This window comes from Balaenoptera acutorostrata, chromosome 16, assembly GCF_949987535.1.
Source record: "Balaenoptera acutorostrata chromosome 16, mBalAcu1.1, whole genome shotgun sequence".
In the NCBI taxonomy this organism is placed as follows: domain Eukaryota; kingdom Metazoa; phylum Chordata; class Mammalia; order Artiodactyla; family Balaenopteridae; genus Balaenoptera; species Balaenoptera acutorostrata.
Genome location: NC_080079.1, coordinates 30,694,652 through 30,718,432, shown reverse-complemented (window position 1 = coordinate 30,718,432; position 23,781 = coordinate 30,694,652). Strand labels below are relative to the sequence as shown.

The 23,781-nt window shown below is 37.5% G+C and overlaps 1 protein-coding gene across 2 annotated transcripts in view; it reads left to right on the top strand.

Moving 5' to 3' along the window:
- The window catches only part of R3HCC1L (R3H domain and coiled-coil containing 1 like), a 96,667-nt gene that overhangs the window by 19,808 nt on the left and 53,078 nt on the right, over positions 1-23,781 (top strand). For both annotated transcript variants that reach the window (XM_007187394.3, XM_057531509.1), the window contains exon 2: positions 2,094-2,202. In XM_007187394.3, the coding sequence (XP_007187456.2) occupies positions 2,094-2,202 (109 nt within the window). The remainder of the gene's footprint in view (positions 1-2,093; positions 2,203-23,781) is intronic.

Below are 23,781 nucleotides of genomic sequence, written 5' to 3'. Positions count from 1 at the left end.
AATAATATTTTTCTAGATGCTAATTAGTTGTTTCAACATATTTTCTTTAAAAAGTACAATCTTGCCCAATATCTTGAGATGCCACCTTTATCCTATATTAAGTTTCCATTGAGTTTACTTCTGGACTTCTGTTCTTTTACACCAGTTTGTCTATTCCTGCATCATTATCACACTGTTTTAATTATAGAGGCTTGATAGTATATCAAGGGCTAACTTTAAAATTTTTTAATGTTTTATTGGCTATTCTTACAAGTTTATTTTTCTGTTGAATTTTAGTATCAGCTGTCTGTCTCTGTAAAAAAGCTTGTTCATATTGAGATTTTTATTGGGATTACATTAAATTTATAAATTAGGAAGAACTGACATCTTTATGATGTTGAGTTTTCCATCCAAGAATGAGGAATATCTTTCCATTTGTTCAAATCTACTTTTTGTCTTTCAGGAATGTTTTAAAGTTTTCTTTATATTGTTTTTGAACACTTCTTGTTAAATTCTCCATTTCTGGGCTTCCCTGGTGGCGCAGTGGTTGAGAATCTGCCTGCTAATGCAGGGGACACGGGTTCGAGCCCTGGTCTGGGAAGATCCCACATGCCACGGAGCAGCTGGGCCCGTGAGCCACAACTACTGAGCCTGCGCGTCTGGAGCCTGTGCCCCGCAACGGGAGGGGCCGCGATAGTGAAAGGCCCGCGCACCGCGATGAAGAGCGGTCCCCGCACCGCGATGAAGAGTGGCCCCCACTTGCCGTAACCAGAGAAAGCCCTCGCACGAACCGAAGACCCAACACAGCCATAAATAAATAAATAAATAAATAAAGTAGCTATAAAATTAAAAAAAAAAAAATTAAAAAAAAATTCTCCATTTCTTAAAAACTTATTAATATGGTTTGTAGATTTTTATGCCAATATTTGTAGAACTACATTATTCTTTTTTTTATAATAAATTTATTTTATTTTTGGCTGTGTTGGGTCTTCGTTGCTGCACGCAGGCTTTTCTCTGGTTGCGGTGAGTGGGGGCTACTCTTCATTGTGGTGCGCAGGCTTCTCATTGTGGTGGCTTCTCTTGTTGGGAGCACAGGCTCTAGGCGTGCGGGTTTCAATAGTTGTGGCACACGGGCTCAGTAGTTGTGGCACACAGGCTTAGTTGTTCTGCAGCGTGTGAGATCTTCCCGGACCATGGCTTGAACCCGTGTCTCCTGCATTGGCAGGCGGATTCTTAACCACTGCTTCACCAGGGAAGCCCCACATTATTCTTTTTAATGTCTGTATTGTTTTACATAGTATAAATGTACCATAATTTAACCTGGCCCATATAGATGGACATTAAAGTTATTTATAATTTTTCACTATTATAAATAGTTCTGGAATAAGTATCCTGTAGAAATCCAGTTATTTCCTTATGATAAATTCTTTGAAGGAGAATTGTCTGGTCCAAAGGTCTTTTGATATATAAAAGAGTTTGAAATATTGTTAAAATGCTTTCTACATTAATAAAATGTGTACCTCCATGAACAGTGTGGAGTCCTATTCAGTCTGTACTTACCAAAACAGGACCTTATTGCTCTTTTTTTCATCTTTGCCAGTTTGATGGGTAAAAAAATATATTTATTTTGGATTTCTTTGCTAACTGATGTGATTTATTTTTTCTTTGCTAACTGATAAGGTTTATTTTTTATTCATCCAGCCAGCCATCCTCTCAGCATATTCTTTTGAACATCCACCATGTGCCATCCTAAAAGTTAGAACTATAGTAATGACTAGAAGTTGAACATCTTTTTGTGTTTTGATCATTTGTATTATTTTCTTATCTCTCTCTCTCTTTTTTTTTGATGGCAGTTAGTAGATGTTTTGTCCCCCTCAGACTAGTTCTCAGAGGGCTGAGAATGAGAGAAGATGACATTTCCTTTTTCTGTTTTGTTGTTGAGCTTCTAAAAAGTGTGTGTGTTTATTTTCATTGCACATTCTATGGTAAATCATTGTGTTAAACTGTTAGTATTCCTGAAATGAGATCCTGAAAGTTCAATGCACAGACAGGTGTCAAAGAAGTGATAACTACATATTTTTATAAAAATAACTTTTATTACTATTATTTTCCAGGTGAGGCTGCTATCTGTCAGAAGGGAACTTTTTGTACCATTTGCCTCAGACACAGTCTATCTGCACGTTCTAGAGTTTTATTATTCAAAAGATAAATGTCACTTATTTGGTAAGTCAGTTAACTATACTTATGCATATTTTAGAAATATTGTTTATTTACTCTATTTGTTTGTTTTTTAAGTGTCATTTTATTTTGTAACTCTCATGTAAAACAAGTTTGAAAGTGGCAATATCCTAAAAGACGTTCAGGGTCTTTTGAAGATTTTCTTGTTTCTATTCACTGTCTTTCTTAAATTTTGGTTTTGTTGTAGAGAGAACAGGGGCTGGTTAAATATTGGAATTGGTTCTCAAAGTTGAATTACTATCTTTGCTCTTTTCAGTCTCTTTCTACTGTAAGAACTGGGAATTAACATCCATCCTGTCCAGCTGTAGCTTCCCTGTAGTTCAGATAGGGAGCAGCAAAGATGCAGTTTTATTGTAGGGGTTTGATGAACTGATTTGGGAAGACTAGATGGGCAATTAAATCCTCAGTAAAGCATAATAAAGCAGAATGAGTAATGCTATCAAAGAACTTAGAAATGAAAACTAATTAGATAACTAGTGAAACTGATTTTAATTTTTAAAATATTACTCTGTAGGTGTTTATTTTTAATTAATTCTTTTTTCTAAGAAGACTTAAGTTGATATGACCTGCTGTTTTGTGAGAGGTTTTTCTTCCCCACATCCTCTGATGATCTTTTCAGTCTGTTCCAGCTTCTGACTCTCATGTGTAGCCAGTGGCAACCGGGAAGCTGATATATAAGATGAAGGATTTTTCAGAGGGTCAGTCACAGCAACTGTCAGAAGATGACTGTACTTGTGTGCTGCTGAAGCACGTGGCAAAGAATTGGATGGAAACTATAATGAAACAATACTGGTGATTTCCAGAATTTCCTTTTAAATGGTTTTGCACAGCAAAACATAGTGAGAGGTAAATGTTGATATTGAGAGCTGAGCTTAAAACAAAGTACTGTCAAATAAAATTTAAGGATGAGGAGCCATAGGCACAGAAAAAAGGGGAAGGAAGATTCTCCTTTGATATGTTTTTTGGTAGCCTCTTTGCTTCTGTTAGCATCGGAAAGCTGACTTTAGATGTTCCTAGATGATGTGCGTGGCTCATGTGAGTAGAGGCATGGGATTTTATTGTACCTGACTCTGAAACGGCCCAGATCTCAGAGCAAACCAAGTGAGTTTTAATCTTGGTTATTTAAAATCTCCTTGTACCTGTCTTATTGGGAGTATTATTTTTTTTAAGAAGAACCTAATTTGCAACTGGCTATAAAGAGCGACATTGTGTCCGGGCAAATGCTGTCTTAACACACTGCGCTGTCCCACAGGGGTAATTCTCAAGTCCCCAAACACAGTACTGACAATCTGTAGCAGCCTGTGAATTGTTGGGCAGCAGTTGGGGAGGATGGACAGCAGAGTGAGGTGGTCGTGGGCAAGTTACAGAGGAGATGGGAAGGGGGAGAAATGAGAGAAGAGCAGAGCAACTCAGGTTCTGTGGGCAATTAGAATGTTAGCTATTCTCCTTGTTAGCTCTGCTGATACAACTGTGAAACGAACAGCTGGAGTTGGTTTTGGTGGGGTAGAAGTAGTGTGTTTCACTTTTCCTTTCAAGCTGTTACCGTTTCATTCTGTCTTCAAAACTGTAAGGTTAGATGTTCTATTGATGAGAGTAGGGATTGGATAGATTGAAAAGTTTTGAAGAGACTAGAAATATCACTTCATGCTAGAAAATGAAACTATAAAAATCAGGGTAATGGGGATGGGTCTTATCTTTTCTAGGAACTGTTGCAGTGGTAGTAAGGCCAGTTACCATATCTAGATCCAAAATGACTGGGCTTTTATCTCAGACAAATGTATATCCTGTTACTTATTTGTTTATTGGATTTTATATACATATACATATATCACCAGCTATTTGTTTCAGAAACACTTGGCCAACTATAGGGGTCTTCATCAGGTATCAAGGCATGAGTTTCTGGGTATTATTTGGATTGTGCAGTAGAATATAATGTGGGGCAAGCTTTGGTTCAATTCTTTCTCTGATTGTGAGAATGGTTATACAAAATAAGTGTATTTGATTGCTCCCCTAGATGTAATGTTTGTTACTGAGTATGGGATTAGACTTGGGGCACATTGTTTTGGAGCCCATCCCTCCTCTTGATCCTGTTTCTGGGTTTTGGTTAAATGTTACACTTGCTCATCGATACCATCGGGTTAAGCAAGCATAAGAGAGATGTCAGTGTTAACATTGTGTGCTATCTTACCGCCTTTACCTGATGGTACCTATTAAAAAAGATGACAGGGTAAATGAATGGGCAGATGGTGTAAGGGAAGGTATGGAGAACTAGAGACACAGTAATAGTATCATTTCTCAGGAATTGTCTGTAGGGTCTAGACTTGACTCTCCATTGCTTGGGGTATTGAAGGTCTAAACCTAGTGTTGAAGGCCCTCCAGGCTGAAAACAATCTTTCTGGCAGAATATTCCACAGTTTCCTATATTGAACCTTTGGCTCTAGTAGTTTCTATAGCTGTCTCCAAAATAATGCTTTTTCAAAATTTATGTATTTTATTTATTTATGTTTGGCTGTGTTGGGTCTTCGTTGCTGCACGTAGGCTTTCTCTAGTTGCCGCGAGCAGGGGCTACTCTTTGTTGTAGTGCGCGGGCTTCTCATTGCAGTGCCTTCTCTTGTTGTGGAGCATGGGCTCTAGGAGTGTGGGCTTCAGTAGTTGTGGCACACAGGCTCAGTAGTTGTGGCTTGCGGGCTCTAGAACGCAGGCTCAGTAGTTGTGGTGCATGGGCTTAGTTACTCCGCAGCATGTGGGATCTTCCCAGACCAGGGCTCGAACCCGTGTGCCCTGCATTGGCAGGTGGATTCTTAACCACTGCGCTACCAGGGAAGTCCCAAAATAATGCTTTTTAACTTACTGCCTCTTCAAATTGTTCAGGCTATTCCTTTTACTTGGAATATCTCCCTTCAATTCTCAGTCTACATACCAGCTTCCAGTTCCTCTTACCTTACGACATCTTCTTCAGCTATTCCAGGCCCTAAGTGATAGCTCTCTTTTTATCATTTACAACTTTTCTCTTTGTTTGGCAGTTATATACTACCTTAAAACAACTTTTTTTGTTTTTTTTAAATTTCTTATCTTCCCAATTAGGTAGAGATAACTTAAAGAGGAGGCTACATTATTCATGGGGTTCAAACCATGTTCTTACCTGTGGTCTAACTTTACAGTTTCCACTGTCCCAGCATAGGTCTCAGTACAGTATGTGCACTTAATAAATATTTGTTTGCTGCAAGAAAATACCATCACCTATTGTTAGCTTTTATCAACCTTTAACATTTATCTTGCTTTTTGTATCATAAAAATAATAGATTAGAATACGGTTTAGTACCCGAGCCATGTTTGTTCAGTAGATTATTCTACTTTGAAGGCCTTTTGTAGCACTCTGTACAGTCTTCCTGATCCTTAAAGGGGCAGTTCTCTGAAGATATCACTGTATTCTAAGATAATTGTTTGTTATTCTTGAAACTCTAATTAGTAAACTTTTAATCTGCGTATAAGAGAAGCTTTTATTAATTATCTGATGTTTTCTTTGCCTGCTTTAAAATGAAGCTTGCTTCTTTTGGTGTCTGTTTCTTAGCCACATTTGGCCTTCACACTTGGTACTGTAGCTACAAAGAGGAAGGAGACATAGAGTTGTTGTAACTATATCGCTAACATAAGTACTCCATCTCCTTTACAATTATTCTCTTTTGTTATTATTGCACTTTGGTATTTCTATTTTTTAAAACTATGCTATGCTTTGTTTTACCCCATTTTTTAGAAGGCATGTATTCTAGTCTACTGTAGTAGTTAAGTGCAGGGACTTCGAAATCCTAACCAACACTTGGAAGCTGTGTGATCTTAAGTAAGTTTCAGATTTCTCATCTGTAAAATTGAGAAAATAATAGCTACCTTAGTATGTACTTGGGGTCAAATGAGATAACATATATAAGACACTTAGCACAGATTAAGCCTAGTAGTCTCTACTTTCAAAATTTACTTAGTGGTTTATTAGCTTTAGTTTGTGAATCCTAAAGGGGAAAAAAATCAAGCTTAATGTATGTCAGGTTTGAGGCACAGCCCTGAAAGCCTTATTCGTTTCAACTCTTTTATTGTCAAGTATAGGATATCAATGCAACCCAGGATAGACCCAGGAGAGGAACTAATTTCAAATAAGTCTAGAAACACAGACCAACCTCCAGATGTATAGTGAGGAAAAGAAATTTTAGGAGGGAGTTTTCCTCTCTCCTCCCTACCACCAGGTATATATACAGAGCAGGTAGCAGACTTTTCTCTCTACCTTTCTGTTACATATTATATTGCTGTTGTTCAGTTATATTAAAGCTTTGATCTGACTACCTTTTGAGGTGGTCAATAGTAGGTGCAAACATTAAATTTGGAACAGTTAAGTTGGTGAACCATGGGGTTACCACATCAGTGGAGTGTGAAAGAGACTAAGCTGCGGACTGTTTCCCAGCCTGTAAAGCATGAAATCAGTTGGTGCCGATGCATGGTGACTGTGGCCAGTGGAGCATGAATTGTGTTATGTTGTAAGAAAAACCTTTTCATGCCATAGTTTGTTTACATATTTTGGGGCCCTCAAGATCCCATTGAAATTATCTATCCAGTGTCTTTCATTGTCTTGATACTCAGATTTTTTGTGAAATGTTTCTTCCAGTTATGCAAGCTATATTCTTTGTTCAACTGCATGCACAGAGGCGAAGGCTGTAAATGTCTGAAGCAGACTAATATTAAAATACTGTAACTTATATTCTGTTTAAGATGACATCTGAAAATACCTTCTGCAGCAGGTATTTTATGTACAAGTTTCTTTTCTCTTTAGATTCAGATTTGAAAGTGCACTCTATATTCTGCTTTGAAGGTTCCTGCAGTCTAGGAACTGTGTTATCAGTTTCACTGGTCATTGTTCCCGTGTTCCCATGTGCCTCTGGAGAAAGGGAAGCATGTAGAGAAGGGTAATGTTTTCAGATGGTCAGGGGAGTTGGCAGAAAGAAGTATAGAGATTATTCTTACGGGGAATAGAAGAGAGGGAGTTCCTCTCCTGACACCTGGTGAGTTTCTTCACCATATGGCTTTGAGGATGAGGCAAGGTGAATGAGGAAGTTTCAGAGATAGTAGTAGATTATTATTGTCAGCACTTTTAAGTCTGGAAGGTTATTGGGAATAGTCATGCCATGAAAGCATTAATCTTTCATTCTTATCCTAGTTGATTTTCCTGTTTTACTGCAGCAGTCTTTGAGCTCTCTTTGGCTGCTATGCCTTTATACAGATTCTAAGCAAATTGTTAATATTTATGAAATTAATAGATGATTGTAAGAGATCATCTTGCTGAATATCAGGCAGTCTAGTGTAGTAGTTAAATGCAGGGACTTTGAAATCCTAACCAACACTTAGAAGCTGTGTGATCTTGAGTTATTTAAGCTTCAGATTTCTCATTTGTAAAATTGAGGTAATAATATTTACCTCATAGTATTATAGTTGGAATCAAATGAGAAAGTAGATATATGAAATATGTAGCACGGTCCCTGTCCCATCTAAGTCCTCATTGAATGGTGGGTAGCTGTTTAATTTTTCTTTCTCTTCCTCTGCTACTACTATTGGTACTACTCTGCCACTACTTCACTTTCGCTTATAGAGCCTAAACCTTAATGGAACAGAAAACGTAATTAGATGTGATTCACAGCAGCAGATTTTGAAAAATATGTCACTGTTCTCTTGCTTAATCTATTGCTTAATAGATCTTTCTTAACCAAATAGAAACTCTATAAAAAGACTTTTTAGTGAAAGGAAAGGATCTTTGTGTTGGCTTGAGATAGCCTTGTAAAACAATTGATTATTCTAAAGTGTATTTGGTTAATGCAAATAAAACAGCTTTTCTATGAACTTAGGGAGTATATAGAAATAAAATAAGAGTTTAAAGAATTGTCATTCCTTATTATTCACCTAGCACCAGTTATTTTTTCTGAGGAGGTGCCTTTTTTTGAATTCCTAGGAGAAATGTTTTGTCTGGTCCTAAGAATAGTTGTAGTAGAGTTCTTGTCCAATGTTTGAGGACATTTTTGTGGGAATGGGAGGGGAAAGTCATCCTGATCATTTACATTAATGAAGGTGTGCATTAGTGTGGATAATATATTTGGTTTTGATGTGTATTATGTGATTATTTTTGCAGCACAATTGACTTCCTGATTAAACTTTGCTCAGCTAGTATATCCTGAGTATATATACTAGGTGGAAAACTGGTTAAGGCAGCTATGATGGTGATAAAACTACTTAGTTTAGTTGATGGGAGATCTGGATTCTGGTCTCACTTACCACTCAGATAGCTACAAGTCTTAAGTAAATTCCTCAAACAGTTTCCTCATCTTTAAAATGAGGAGGTTATACAACATGATTTTCCAAGGTCTTTTTCAGCTAGCTGTAAGGTATAAAGATCTGTATGGAGGTAGCTTGACAATCAGAAAATGCAGCAGTGACACATTTTGACCAACAGAGGGTGAAGTCCAATCAGTCAGCTTGTGCTCTGTATTTGACCAGTATGTGACATCCTTGGAAATGAAGAGGACACATTGCTCCTCTATCCATTTAATTTAAGTTATGGAGCCTCTTGCTGTTCTGATTCTACTTGAATTAGACATCTTTCTGCTTTTTTTCTTTTCAACCTTCTAGATAAAGAAGGGAGAAGAGAAAGGTAGCGGTTTCTAGTTGTCAGGGATTCATCTAATTTTGTTCTCTAAGGTAGAGAGTGACTCTCAGATGACCCACTGGCAACTTTGATGGGAAGCACAATAGTATGAGCGGCTAAATTTAAATTACTTGTGGACACCTTCCTCCCCACAAACACACAGGCACACATACAAATGACATTCAATCCTTATTACTCTCACTCCCTCTGAAATCCCAAGGATGAAAGTGGGATGTCTGAGAAATATAATAAAATAAGCACAATACTTTTAATTGAAATCTAGGTTCCAGTCTTGATTTGCTACTTAGTATCTATCTAACCATGCACATTACAAGCTCAGATCCTCAATTTCCTTATTTGAATTCTGACCTATACAATCTTTTTCAATAATGTAATTTAAGATTCTGTAAAAATTCTTTAATGTTTATGTGAAGGACAGTGCTATTCTTGATAAGACATTATAATTAAGCAATATCTTATAAAAATAGCACATGATTTTTTTTTCTTTTTCTTTTTGCTAGGAATAGAACTATAGGTGTTGTTAAGGCACAAATATTAAAGTATTAAAGTAAACTACCATTATGGCAAGAAGAACAACAATTGCCACTCCACTGAGACATTTTTCTAACCCCCAAAACAAATACAAACAAATTCTCTGAACATTGGCTCAGAGTGACAGCGAGTCAGTCAAGAAGGGCAGGACCAGGAGCCAAGCCAAGCTGATTTGGGGTATAGTTGGTAGTGAAGCATTTAGAGAAGTCATCTGGGGATGCGTGAGCTTAGAAAGAGAGGGCATGTGGGGTCTAGGAATCTATATCACAAAGCTGGATTCAGAGTCCATTTCTTTAACCACATGAATGGAAGTAACTTTGATATAGAGTCCAGTTGTATGAGTCTGAGGACACAGGATAACATGGAAGGAACAAAGAGGGCATGTAGTCCAAATAAACAAGCTAAGTGTCTAGAAGGTGACAGACAAGTGGATGCAGAAGTGTACTTGTGAAAACAGGCAAGGATTAGTACTTATGATTTGATATGTACACAAGAGAGTAGAAGCCAGCCAGGCGAACTAGATAGAAACAGCGTTTTAGGATTATGTGCAAAAGACAAAATTTTAATCTATCCTGGTTTTAATCACCCTCCTTGATGTTGGTAGTCATGCCTACTTGGTATATCCAGGGCGCCACACATTTGAGGCTAGTGATTATATATCACTGACAAACTCTGCATGGTTTGTATGCTTCTAATAGCTTCACACTCCACTGGATACGCATAGTCACAGATCCTGCTCGCTACAACTGCAGAATTCATTTCACAGAACTGGCTAGTAAAAAATTTGGCAGGCAAGTTAGCTTTTCAAGTGCTCCTATGAATGGAGCCCAGCTCTTCCCTTTGGGCCTTGAGCTGTTGGAATTCATTGGGTTAGCATCTAGAAAGAACGGACTGTAACATTTTCAGCCTAGTTCCTGACAGCAAAGCAGAGGTGTTAGAATTTCTGTTCTAAAGGTTTACACTGCAAGTAACTTAACCTGATTGCGTGTCTTAATATTACTGGGCTTCTGACCGTTGAAATACGGCTTGGATCGATGGTGGTTTGGAGAAAGTAGAAAGAGGGCTATCCATCATTCAGAGGCTCCGTAGAAGCTGCTTGATAATGCTGCTTTCACCAAGCAGCCATCTGTCCATCCATCCATCAGCAGGATGAAATGAGATTTAGTGGAACAGGCAGCTGTAACTCTGAGACACTTTCTAACCAACGCTTGCAGCCCTGGCCTTAGTCTGACCACAGAGCACTGCGCTGGGGTTTGGCGGGATGTGACAGCAAGTGCAGTCTCATTCCCACCACTGCCAGCCTAGAGTGTGTTCAATACGAGGCTGAAGCACAGCTGAATCTCCCACACAAAATTTGACTAAACTTTGGGTGACAAGCAAACAGTAATTCTCTTTCAGGTCTATTCTGTTTTACAAGTTGAGCAGACTCTTTTGATGGAGAATGTTTTGTTTGACTTGGAGAAGAAATAGAATTAAGAGCTGATTTAATTTCTCTGGAATCCTACCACACAGTTTAGCCTTTAACCCATGTCGTATATTGGCAGGCGGCTTTGTAAATGCTAATGAATCAGGACGACCACCTTTTTCTCAATTGTAAACACTATGGGTACTTCTGCTGGCAATTCCCAGTTCGTCATGGTAATGAGGGATGAGGCTAAATTAAATTCAAGGATAATTCAATGATTTTATTTTGTACAGATCCTTTTTCCTCTAAAATTGAAATTTTTACCTAGGTTGTTAGAGAGCAGAAATTGCTTATTTCTCTCTACTCTGTATTAGTGGTGCCAATATGAAAGAAAAGAAAATGTGGACAGGAAAAAGGGTAAAAGATTAGAAGCAAGAAGCTGGATTACCCCTAAAATGGATAATCAGGCTCTGAGTATTGAATGTTAACTGTTATCTTCCTGCTTTTCCAGTGCACTGAGACTTCTGAGAGCCTCTTGGTCAGTATAGCTCTGTGCCCTTGTTACCTGTCCTGGTGACTTCCCTAGCCATGGCCAGGTTCCTTGACTGTTTTCTTGCAGTGGTCACTTTAGACCTCAGCTCTTGCTCTTTGTTCTGAAGCCTTGCTTTTCATTTTAGATTGGGGGAGGGGTCGAGGGAGCCTAATGTACCGGAGATGCCTCGGAAATGAGAGCCTTGGATGAATTCCTGGGCCTATTGATCCACCGGCAGTTTATGCATCCTGACATTCATAATCTCAGTAGGCTGCTGATGTTCCTGATTAATGGGCCCAGGGGCTGTCCATCCGTCACTTCACATTAATTACCGAAGAGGTGTTTTTACAGTGATTTACCTGACAGCGGGCTGTGATAAATACCCCTAAGCAGAGTGGGCAGTGATTTATCACAGGGCCACCCCCACCCCCCCACCCCCACTTACGCTTCCGCCTAACCACAGGCCAGCATTGGGACCTGACCAAAGAGTGCCCCCTCTGCATAAGCTATCTATCTCCATAATTGCTTGTGGATGCATATTTATTGGGGCATGGGACCTGGCAGATAGCATTCTAGAATTTGTGCTAAAGATGATGAAAAATAAATCTTCCTAGTAAGAAGAGTAGTAACTGGTGTGTTTTTTCATGGGGCAGAGAAGTATATATAAGCTGCCTTTCTGTTACTTTTAAGAAATCTGATGGAAATATTGCCTGCCTACTGTGCATGTCCTGTGATAATTGCTCTGTGAGCTTTAAAGAGGGGAGAAAGCACGGTTCTGTCTTTTTGATGTTTGTAGTCTGTTCAGGGAGAATCTGAAGAAATATGAGAAATTAGAGAACATTTCAAAGCACTAATATAGTCTTGGGAGGATTGGGATAGAACTCCAGGGTTCCATTTCCTACTTTGTGGCCTTAGAAAGTGAAATTTAGTTAAATATTTAAATATTTGAGCGTTTTTCACGTGTCAGACATTGTATTCAACTCTGGAAATACGAAGATGAATGTGATATAGCAGCAGATCTCAGGGAGCAAAGTCTAGTGCCCCTAGCTTTAGTTTCTCAAGCTATAAAGTAAGCTTTTCCAGAACGTTGTGTAAGTATTTTAAATTAATTTAAAATTAATCTGAAATTAAAGGGATTTAAAATTAATTTATAATTAGCTTCCACATTAATTTTTTTCTCTAAATATTTGTTGAGTACCTTTTGTGTTCCTGAGGATACAGGAAGCATTTGAGAAACAGTATCTGCCCTCAAGAAACTGATAGAGTATGAGAATGACATTCATAAGTAAAACAGGAATATAAGGTTGTTTATAATGACAAATGAATACCATAGGTAATGAATGTACATGAATTCACAGAAGGGTAAAATCAATGTGTCTTCAAATAAAGATATAAGTCTTTTGAATGAATAGTAACTAGGAGTGTTTAAGCTGAGATAATTCACAGAGAATATTTCAGAATTTGGAATGAACAGATCATGAGGCCATTTGGTACAGAATGGAGGATTTGTGTCTGAGAGTGGTAGAAATATGATTGGAACAGCAGATTGACACCAAATCATGGAGAACCTTGAATGCCGGCTAAGTTTAGTGACTGTAGTGAGTCACTAAGGTTTTTGAGCAAGGAATTATGAAAAAAGGTGTTTTAGAAAAAATTATTATATATTCATGTGCCAATGTCATTTGGTTTGCCAGAGTATCTTAGAATACTCCTTTCTTTTCTAAGGTTGTTCAGAATCAGAATATCCAGATTTATATATCTCCCTGAATGCAATGCATAGAATTGTGTTTTGGTTATATATGGAGTAAATAATAGAGTTGACAGTCAAAGGAGACCAAGTTTTATAGTCTTTACTCATGCAAAGTTGAGAAGACAATGGAAGTTTTAAGTAATGAGTGCACAATTAAATTAGGAAAGACTATAGCCTGAAATTCTAAGAGAGAAATTGATCTTTAGTCATGCTAATATAACATCATTGAGGCTGCACTGCTTACTCACTGTATAAAATAGGTATATTTTAAAGGCAAGAATCAGAAATTAAAGAGTCAGTGGGGTCAGCTATGATTTGGTAGGAATTTCTAGAGAATGTGATTATTTTTCATTTAAAAATTAAGATATAATTTATATAAAGTTCACTTTTCTTAGAGTACAGTCTGTGAATTTTGACAAAAGCATAGTCATATAACTCCCACACAGTTAAGATACAGAACAGTTCATCGATCCAAAAAATTCCCTTGTGCCCCTTTGTAGTCAACCCCTTACTTGAACCTGAGCTTCTGGCAACTACAGATACATTTTCTGTCCTTAAAGTTTTGCCTTTTGCAGAAGTCATATAAATGGAATTGTATTTCCCTACTGATATATGATGTTGAGCATTTTTTGGTCTTTATATGTTCTTTGGTGAAGTATTGTTCAAATTGTTTGTTTTCGGATATCAGGTTTTAAGAGTTCAGTATGTATTCTGGATAAAAGTTCTTTATCGGATATGCAGTTTGCAAATATTTTCTCTCCATTTGTGGTTTGTCTTTTCATTCTCTTTTAACAGTGTCTTTGAAGAGCAGAAGGTCTTAATTTCGTTGAAGTCCAGTTTATTAATTAATTTTTTTAAATGTTATGAATCATGCTTGTTGTGTTGTATTTAAGAAATCTTTGCTGAACCCAGAGTCACAGAGATTTTTTCTCCTATATTTTCTTCTAGTAGTGTTGTAGTTTTAGGTTTTATATTTAGGTCTATAATTCATTTTGAGCTAGTTATTGTATATGGTGTGCCGTATGGATAAAATTTATCCTTTTGTTTTTGCTGCATATGAATTTGTAATTATCTCAGCACCATTTATTGGAAAGACTATCCTTTTTCCATTGAATTGCCTCTGTACCTTTGTTGAAAATCAATTGATCATATATGTTTGCGTCTATTTCTGGACTCTTCTCCTGCCCCCACCCATTCTATTGATCTATGTTTCTACCCTTTCTCCAGTACTACATTGGCTTGATTACTGTACTTCACAGTAGGTTTGAAACCAGGTAGTAGGAATTTTCTAGCCTTGTTCTTTTTTTCAAAATTGTTTTGGCTATTCTAATTCCGTTGCCTCTCTATATCCATTTTAGAATCAGCTTGTTAATTTATCTGATGAGTTCAGAAAAATATGCGATTTTGCACATTGTCCACGTTTTATTTTGTTTGTTTTAAGGGTGGGAAGGACATTCTCCAGCTTTCTACATCCTAGGCAGAATCCAGAAGTCCCACTTACTTACTTGAGGATGTGATTTTGATGATTTTGATATGGTATTTTTGTTGATAAGAATACCATTTAAATTTGTCCCTTTCAGTTTCTATCCCCAAATTATTTTTGTTCATGTGTTCATTCATTCATTCAGAAAAAAATGAGTCTATGCTATGTGCCCAGTGTTGGGTTACAGTGATAAGCATGAAGATACAATCCCTCCTCTAATGAGCATATAGTTCAGTGGGGGAAGACCAGATAATTAAAGAAGTAATTATAATTAAATATAAGAGCTGAAATAGAAGAAGTATATGGCAGAGGCACCCACTTTAATCTAGAGTGATTAGGTAACGCTCTCAAAGAAAGGGCTATGATGGAGACTTACAGGTTGTATTGAAATTAGTTAGGTGAAGGTGATTAGGAGGCTGTAAGGGAGTAGACTAGGCAGAGGAAAGAGACTCTGTAGGAGCTAAGATGAAAAAAAAATCCACAAAAGAAACAACATGGAGAATTCAAGAATCTGAGAGAAGTTTGATGTGATCTTATAGCATATAAGGACAAAAGTGACAAAAGATAAGAGAAATTGATTGGAGCTAGGTTAGAAAGAGTTGTGAAATTGGTTGGAGCTAGGTTAGAAAGAGTCTTGTTAGCCATGTTTAAAAAGTTGATTTTCTCATAAGAATAATGGGAAGGTAGTGAAAGGTTTTAGGGAGGGGGATGTCTGAGTGGCTAATTGTTTTAAAAGAGTCATTCTAGATGCAAGGTGAGGAATGAGCGGACAGGAAGCTAAACAGAGAGACCAGTTTTAATACTATCTAGGCATTTGTGTGTGTTGGTTTACCCTGGGGTAGCATTAGGATAGGGAAAACTAGACAGATTAAAGAGATAATCAGGTATGAAGATCAATGGAATTTGTCGATTGAATGTGGAGGGTGAGGGCAAGGGAAGACTTGAAGTGTATCCAGTAAGTCTTGATATGTTTCTGCAGAACCTCCAAATCTTCCTCTTTTGAGACGGAGAGTAGAAGAAAAAATCCTTGGTTTGCTTTAATAAATACCACCATTCATGGCCCATGCATGATTCCACATTCATTGAGATTTTGGGTGAAAGTAAGTCAGAAAAGGGGAAAAGGAAACAATATCTAAATAATATCTAAGTCATGACAAATAAAATTCTCTTCCCTGGTCGTTTTTGAGTGTTGAGAAAAACAGAAGCAGTTTGATACCTTCAGTTTTGATGCTTAGCCTGTTGGCATATAAACAAATAAAATCTGCAAACTGGCTTTCTTGTTCTTCTGGAACAAAAATAGCATACAATTGATCTTCTCGAAGAGCTGGTCCATGCAGAGAGAAACTTACTGTATTTAATCACATAATTTCCTTGTTTTTCCCAGACGTTTTTACTCAGCATTTATAGTGGTGGATATTTTAGAAACTGTGTTAGAGAGTTCAAGTCTTCTAAGACTCCAGAGTTATCTGAGGTAGTGACCAGCACCACTAATAGCTGTGGCAAGTTTTATACAGAACAGTGTGGTGGGTGCCAACAGTGTTTTCCTGGTATAGGAGGGGCAAAGTCTAATTTTCAGAGAAGGGAAAGTTAGTGATAAACAGCCCCCCTATGATTCAACATTTCACTGGTTAAGGTGGGATGGTATGTGTGGAGCTCATAAAGGTAAACAATTTTACTTCTCAAAGTGATGAAGTTAACAATAACCATGGTATGTTAGCACAGTGTTAAAGTTAGGCATCTATGATTCAGAAAATTCAGAGTTGTTCTGTTGAGGATACATTATGGGAGGCATACTTGTAAGCAGTCAAAACTTGGTTTCACTTATGGCTCCTACACTTATTAGCTAGTTGTGTGACCTAGAGGTTTAGTTACCTTATCTGTAAAATGATAATAATAACTATACATACCTCAAGGAGTTGTTATGCTGGTTAAATGAGATAATATATGAGCACTTGGCACAGTGCTTCCACTCATTGACTTCTTTAGTGCAGGACAAATACTCTGTAGTTTTTTAAATCCAATATACTATAAGATTTTTTATAATCTCAGAAATATTCATAGTCTTAGTGCTTTCCAGTATTTCTTGTGATTGGGATATGTCTCTGTATCTACCTGTAAAAATGGGTAATACTTAAAAATGTAGAGCATCATTTCTTTAATGGTGGCAGGACATTGTGGTTTTCAAGAATGAACCAGGTACAGGGGACAGACCTTTAATCTGGCTATAGTTTGATTTTGCTCTCACCATTAGTTTGCACATAAGGCCTCTTTCTGTAAATATATTTATATCATGTGTCACATATACAAGTTAAGAAGGGTCTATATTAGTAGGAAAATAGCTAATGGGTTGAAATAAAAAAAAATACACAACGGTAAAGAATTCTTAACTTTGATCAAGAATACACATACCTTTCATCTATTCACAGTCTCAAGTTAAGGAGAAATATCTGAGTTGATATTACTTTGTGTTAGGAACATTTGTTTTTATCCTCATTTTTTTACCAAACATTTATTGAATGACATCCATGTGCCAGGAATGGCGTTGTGCATTGAGGATTTAAAAATGATAAGGCATTTCTTACTTTCAAGGAGTTCAAGGTATAATTGGAGTCAGACAAGCTAACAGTTTGGTATGGCAGTAGGGAGTTGAAATTACCTAACCCATATTTTCTCAAAGAATATTTATTGAAATATACAACATGTAGCAGGCATTCAGAGATCATTTAGGGCTGTATCTCAAAAGGAACAGTCCAAAACCATCCTAGGCAAGTAGGTCTTCAAATGGCAATGGGCAGTATTGGGTTTGGATTCACTATAGGACAGGCACAGTGTAATCCTAGACAAGGTTAGACCCCTGAAAACTTTCTGATCAGTTTTGTTGACCCACTGGTGTTCCTCTGACTTTTCACTTCCATGGTTCCATTTTGTCTTTTGGGGCAGCTTTTGAGGAGAAAGGAGGGTGGTTAAGGTTTCTCATTTCTGAGACATCAACTAATTGATGCAGTTATCCTTAATATTTTTCTTTCCCAGAGCACTGTAAGATATTAAAGTGGAGGGCATTAAACACTGTTGTATTCATATTGCCGTAAGGCAGTTATGAGCACAAACGCTGGAGTTATATTATCTAGATTAGAATCAGGCACTTTCTAGGTCCTTGGCCTTTGACGTATATTTAACATCCTATGCCTCATTTTCTCATCTGTAGAATTGGACTGGTAATAATCTCACTTTGTAGGGTTGTTGGGAGGCTTCAGTGAGGGTGTTAACTATTTCGAATGTCATCAAGTAAGCTACATAAGATTTGGTAAGTGGCCAAAATAAGTATCATAAAGTTCATATATTAAAGTTCATAAACTTTGCTCAAATAAGAAGCATCTCAGATCCTTACTGAGAAGCCTTTTTATTCTTATTTTGTATATCATTTGAACACACTGGAATTTACAGTACCCGTTAGATTCAAAGAAATAAAAATGCTTAGAGTGGCAAGAAGTGACAGGTGGTGAAGAGACAGAGACAATAAAAATCCTGTACTCTGCTAAAAAATAGTAAACTGAGGTCGTAATATAGTTGTGTTGTCTGTGAGGTGAGAACACATTCTTTCACAATGAATAAGGCCTTGATGTGTCACTCAACAAGTGGCCAGTTTAGCAATTTGAATAGGGCTGTTTGACTCCTCATTTGCTTCCCATTAGTGAATCTGTTTACCTTTGAGTAAGGGCCTCTAAATGAATGTCTACCTGGTTTAAAACTTTTTTTCTCTTCAGTCCCAGATATGTTATTAAAGAGAAGGCCTCGATTCACTAATGTCACACATTATTGTCTTTATTCTGTTAATTTAAATCACAGCATATATTTTATAAACCTGGTTTAAATGGAAGTAAGAATAAACCTCCAAGTGGATGTAGAAATTATTTTGTGTTTTCAAGTGCGAAATATGTCATTGTATTAACTAGTGCAAGTGCATTTATGGAAGGATGCATTAAGAAAACTACAGCAGAATCAATTGTGGTTCATTTACAGATTTTATAGTTTTTAAAATATGAAACCATTTCTTTGCTGTCCAAGTATAATTTATCATGTTATTATATCACACACAAGTGTCTCTTTGTTGTGTTTGGATCAGGTTTTGTTTTTTGTATTTTAAGTGAAGCCCTTTTTCAAAGGGAGGACATTTCTTGGTTTCTTGTTTGTAGAAATGTGCTTGACACTGGGAGTGCAGGAACTTGAAAGTGTGGAAAGATTGGGTATATCCCTCATTTTATTATTTTACTAAAGACTTCTGGTCAGGTGATATAATCGGCTAATTTTTTACTCATGTTTTACTTTTTTTTTATCTTGCTCCACAACCAGAATTGCAAATCAGTTGAAATAGAGCATGTTTTCTATCCCTGCTGTGAAAATTTCTGACATTGAATATGCTGTTTTAGAATAGTTTTTCAATCAAGTGAAACAACTTAGTGAATAAATTGATTTTAAGTTATAAGAATCTAAATTTTTTTAAATTAAAAAAGTGAAATGGAATAGATTTTAAAAAATAAGAGCAGTGCGGGAACAGTCATCAACAGGAAGACACTGGAACTCACCAAAAAAGATACCCCACATGCAAAGACAAAGGAGAAGCCTCAGTGAGACGGTAGGAGGGGCACTATCACAATAAAATCAAATCCCATAACTGCTGGGTGGGTGACTTACAAACTGGAGAACACTTATACCACAGAAGTCCACCCACTGGAGTGAAGGTTCTGAGCCACACGTCAGGCTTCCTAAACTGGGGGTCTGGCAATGGGAGGAGGAATTCCTAGAGAATCAGACTTTGAAGGCTAGCGGGATTTGATTGCAGGACTTCAGCAGAACTAGGGGAAACAGACTCCACTCTTGGAGGGCACACACAAAGTAGTAGTCTCCTATTGGGACACAGGGGAAGGAGCAGTGACCCCATAGGAGACTGAACCAGACCTACTTGCTAGTGTTGGAGGGTCTCCTGCAGAGGCGGGGGGCAGCTGTTTCTCACCAAGGGACAAGGACACTAACAGCAGAAGTTCTGGGAAGTACTCCTTGGCGTGAGCCCTCCCAGAGTCTGCCATTAGCCCCACCAAAGAGCCCAGGTAGGCTCCAGTGTTGGGTCACCTCAGGCCAAATGACCAACAGGGAGGGAACCCAGCCCCACCCATCAGCAGACAAGCGGATTAAAGTTTTACTGAGCTCTGCCCACCAGAGCAACAGCCAGCTCTACCCACCACCAGTCCCTGCCATCAGGAAACTTGCACAAGCCTCTTAGATAGCCTCATCCACCAGAGGGCAGACAGCAGAAGCAAGAAGAACTACAATCCTGGAGCCTATGGAACAGAAACCACATTCACAGAAAGATAGACAAGATGAAAAGGTAGAGGGCTATGTACCAGATGAAGGAACAAGACAAAACCCCAGAAAAACAACTAAATATAATGGAGATAGGCAACCTTCCAGAAAAAGAATTCAGAATAATGATAGTGAAGATGATCCAGGACCTCGGAATAAGAATGGAGGCAAAGATCAAGAAGATGCAAGAAATGTTTAACAAAGACCTAGAAGAATTAAAGAACAAACAAACAGAGATGAACAATACAAGAACTGAAATGAAAACTACACTAGAAGGAATCAATAGCAGAATAACTGAGGCAGAAGAATGGATAAGTGACCTGGAAGACAGAATGGTGGAATTCACTGCTGTGGAACAGAATAAAGAAAAAAGAATGAAAAGAAATGAAGACAGCCTAAGAGACCTCTGGGACAACATTAAATGCAACAACATTCGCATTATAGGGGTCCCAGAAAGAGAAGAGAGAGAGAAAGGACCCAAGAAAATATTCGAAGAGATTATAGTCGAAAACTTCCCTAACATGGAAAAGGAAATAGCCACCCAAGTCCAGGAAGTGCAGAGAGTCCCATACAGGATAAACCCAAGGAGAAACATGCCAAGACACATAGTAGTCAAATTGGCAAAAATTAAGGACAAAGAAAAATTATTGAAAGCAGCAAGGGAAAAACGACAAATAACATACAAGGGAACTCCCATAAGGTTAACAGCTGATTTCTCAGCAGAAACTCTACAAGCCAGAACGGAGTGGCATGATATACTTAAAGTGATGAAAGGGAAGAACCTACAACCAAGATTACTCTACCCAGCAAGGATCTTATTCAGATTCGATGGAGAAATCAAAAGCTTTACAGACAAACAAAAGCTAAGAGAATTCAGCACCACCAAACCAGCTCTACAACAAATGCTTAAGGAACTTCTCTAAGTGGGAAACACAAGAGAAAAAAAGGACCTACAAAAACAAATGCAAAACAATTAAGAAAATGGTCATAGGAACATACATATTGATAATTACCTTAAACCTGAATGGATTAAATGCTCCAACCAAAAGACACAGGCTCACTGAATGGATACAAAAAGAAGACCCATATATATGCTGTCTACAAGAGACCCACTTCAGACCTAGGGACACATACAGACTGAAAGTGAGAGAATGGGAAAAGATATTCCATGCAAATGGAAATCAAAAGAAAGCTGGAGTAGCAATACTCATATCGATAAAATAGACTTTAAAATAAAGAATGTTACAAGAGACAAGGAAGGACACTATGTAATGATCAAGGGATAAATCCAAGAAGAAGGTATAGCAATTATAAATACATATACACCCAACATAGGAGCACCTCAATACATAAGGCAACTGCTAACAGCTCTAAAAGAGAAAATCGACAGTAACACAGTAATAGTGGGGGACTTTAACAGCTCACTTACACCAATGGACAGATCATCCAAACAGAAAATTAATAAGGAAATACAAGCTGTAAATGACACAATAGACCAGATAGATCTAACTGATATTTATAGGCCATTCCATCCAAAAACAGGAGATTACACTTTCTTCTCAAGTGTGCACAGAACATTCTCCAGGATGGATCACATCTTGGGTCACAAATCAAGCCTCAGTAAATTTAAGAAAATTGAAATCATATCAAGCATCTTTTCTGACCACAATGCTATGAGATTAGAAATGAATTACAGGGAAAAAAGCGTACAAAACACAAACACACGGAGGCTAAACAATACATTACTAAATAACCAAGAGATCACTGAAGAAATCAAAGAGGAAATCAAAAAATACCTAGAGACAAATGACAATGAAAGCACGATGACCCAAAACCTATGGGATGCAGCAAAAGCAGTTCTAAGAGGGAAGTTTATAGCTCTACAAGCCTACCTCAAGAAACAAGAAAAATCTCAAACAATCTAACCTTACACCTAAAGGAACTAGAGAAAGAAGAACAAACAAAACCCAAAGTTAGCAGAAGGAAAGAAATCATAAAGATCAGAGCAGGAAAATGAAATAGAAACAAAGAAACAGTAGCAAAGATTAATAAAACTAAAAGCTGGTTCTTTGAGAAGATAAACAAAATTGATAAACCATTAGCCAGACTCATCAAGAAAAAGAGGGAGAGGGCTCAAATCAATAAAATTAGAAATGAAAAAGGAGAAGTTACAACAGACACCGCAGAAATACAAAGCATCCTAAGAGACTACTACAGGCAACTCTGTGCCAATAAAATGGACAACCTGGAAGAAATGGACAAATTCTTAGAAAGGTATAACCTTCCAAGACTGAACCAGGAAGAAATAGAAAATATGAACAGACCAATCACAAGTAATGAAATTGAAACTGTGATTAAAAATATTCCAACAAACAAAAGTCCAGGACCAGATGGTTGACAGGTGAATTCTATCAAACATTTAGAGAAGAGGTAACACCCATCCTTCACAAACTCTTACAAAAAATTGCAGAGGAAGGAACACTCCCAAACTCATTCTACGAGGCCACCATCACCCTGATACCAAAACCAGACAAAGATACTACAAACAAAGAAAATTACAGACCAGTATCACTGATGAATGTAGATGCAAAAATCCTCAACAGAATACTAGCAAACAGAATCCAACAACACAGTAAAAGGATCATACACCACGATCAAGTGGGGTTCATCCCAGGAGTGCAAGGATTCTTCAATATACGCAAATCAATCAATGTGATACACCATATTAACAAATTGAAGAATGAAAACCATATGATCATCTCAGTAGGTGCAGAAAAAGCTTTTGGTAAAATTCAACACCCATTTATGATAAAAACTCTCCAGAAAGTGGGCATAGAGGGAACCTACCTCAACATAGTAAAGGCCATATACGACAAACCCACAGCAAACATCATTCTCAATGGTGAAAAACTGAAAGCATTTCCTCTGAGATCAGAAACAAGACAAGGATGTCCACTCTCACCACTAGTATTCAACATAGTTTTGGAAGTCCTAACCATGGCAATCAGGGAAGAAAAAGAAATAAAAGGAATACAAATTGGAAAAGAAGAAGTAAAACTGTCACTGTTTGCCCATGACATGATACTATACATAGAGAATCCTAAAGAGGCCACCAGAAAACTACTAGAGTCAATCAATTAATTTGGTTAACTTGCAGGATACAAAATTAATGCACAGAAATCTCTTGCATTCCTATACACTAATGATGAAAAATCTGAAAGAGAAATTAAGGAAACACTCCCATTTACCACTGCAACAAAAAGAATGAAATACCTAGGAATAAACCTACCTAGGGAGACAAAAGACCTGTATGCAGAAAAGTATAAGACACTGATGAAAGTAATTAAAGATGATACCAACAGATGGAGAGATATACCATGTTCTTGGATTGGAAGAATCAATATTGTGAAAATGACTCTACTACCCAAAGCAATCTACTGAATCAGTGCAATCCCTATCAAATTACCAATGCTATTTTTTACAGAACTAGAACAAAAAAATTTTTAAATTTGTATGGAGACACAAAAGACCCCGAATAGCCAAAGCAGTCTTGAGGGAAAAAAACGGAGCTGGAGGAATCAGACTCCCTGACTTCAGACTATACTACAAAGCTACAGTAATCAAGACAATATGGTACTGGCACAAAAACAGAAATATAGATCAATGGAACAGGATAGAAAGCCCAGAGATAAACCCACGCACCTATGGTCAACTAATATATGACAAAGGAGGCAAGGATATACAATGGAGAAAAGACAGTCTCTTCAATAAGTGGTGCTGGGAAAACTGGACAGCTACATGTAAAAGA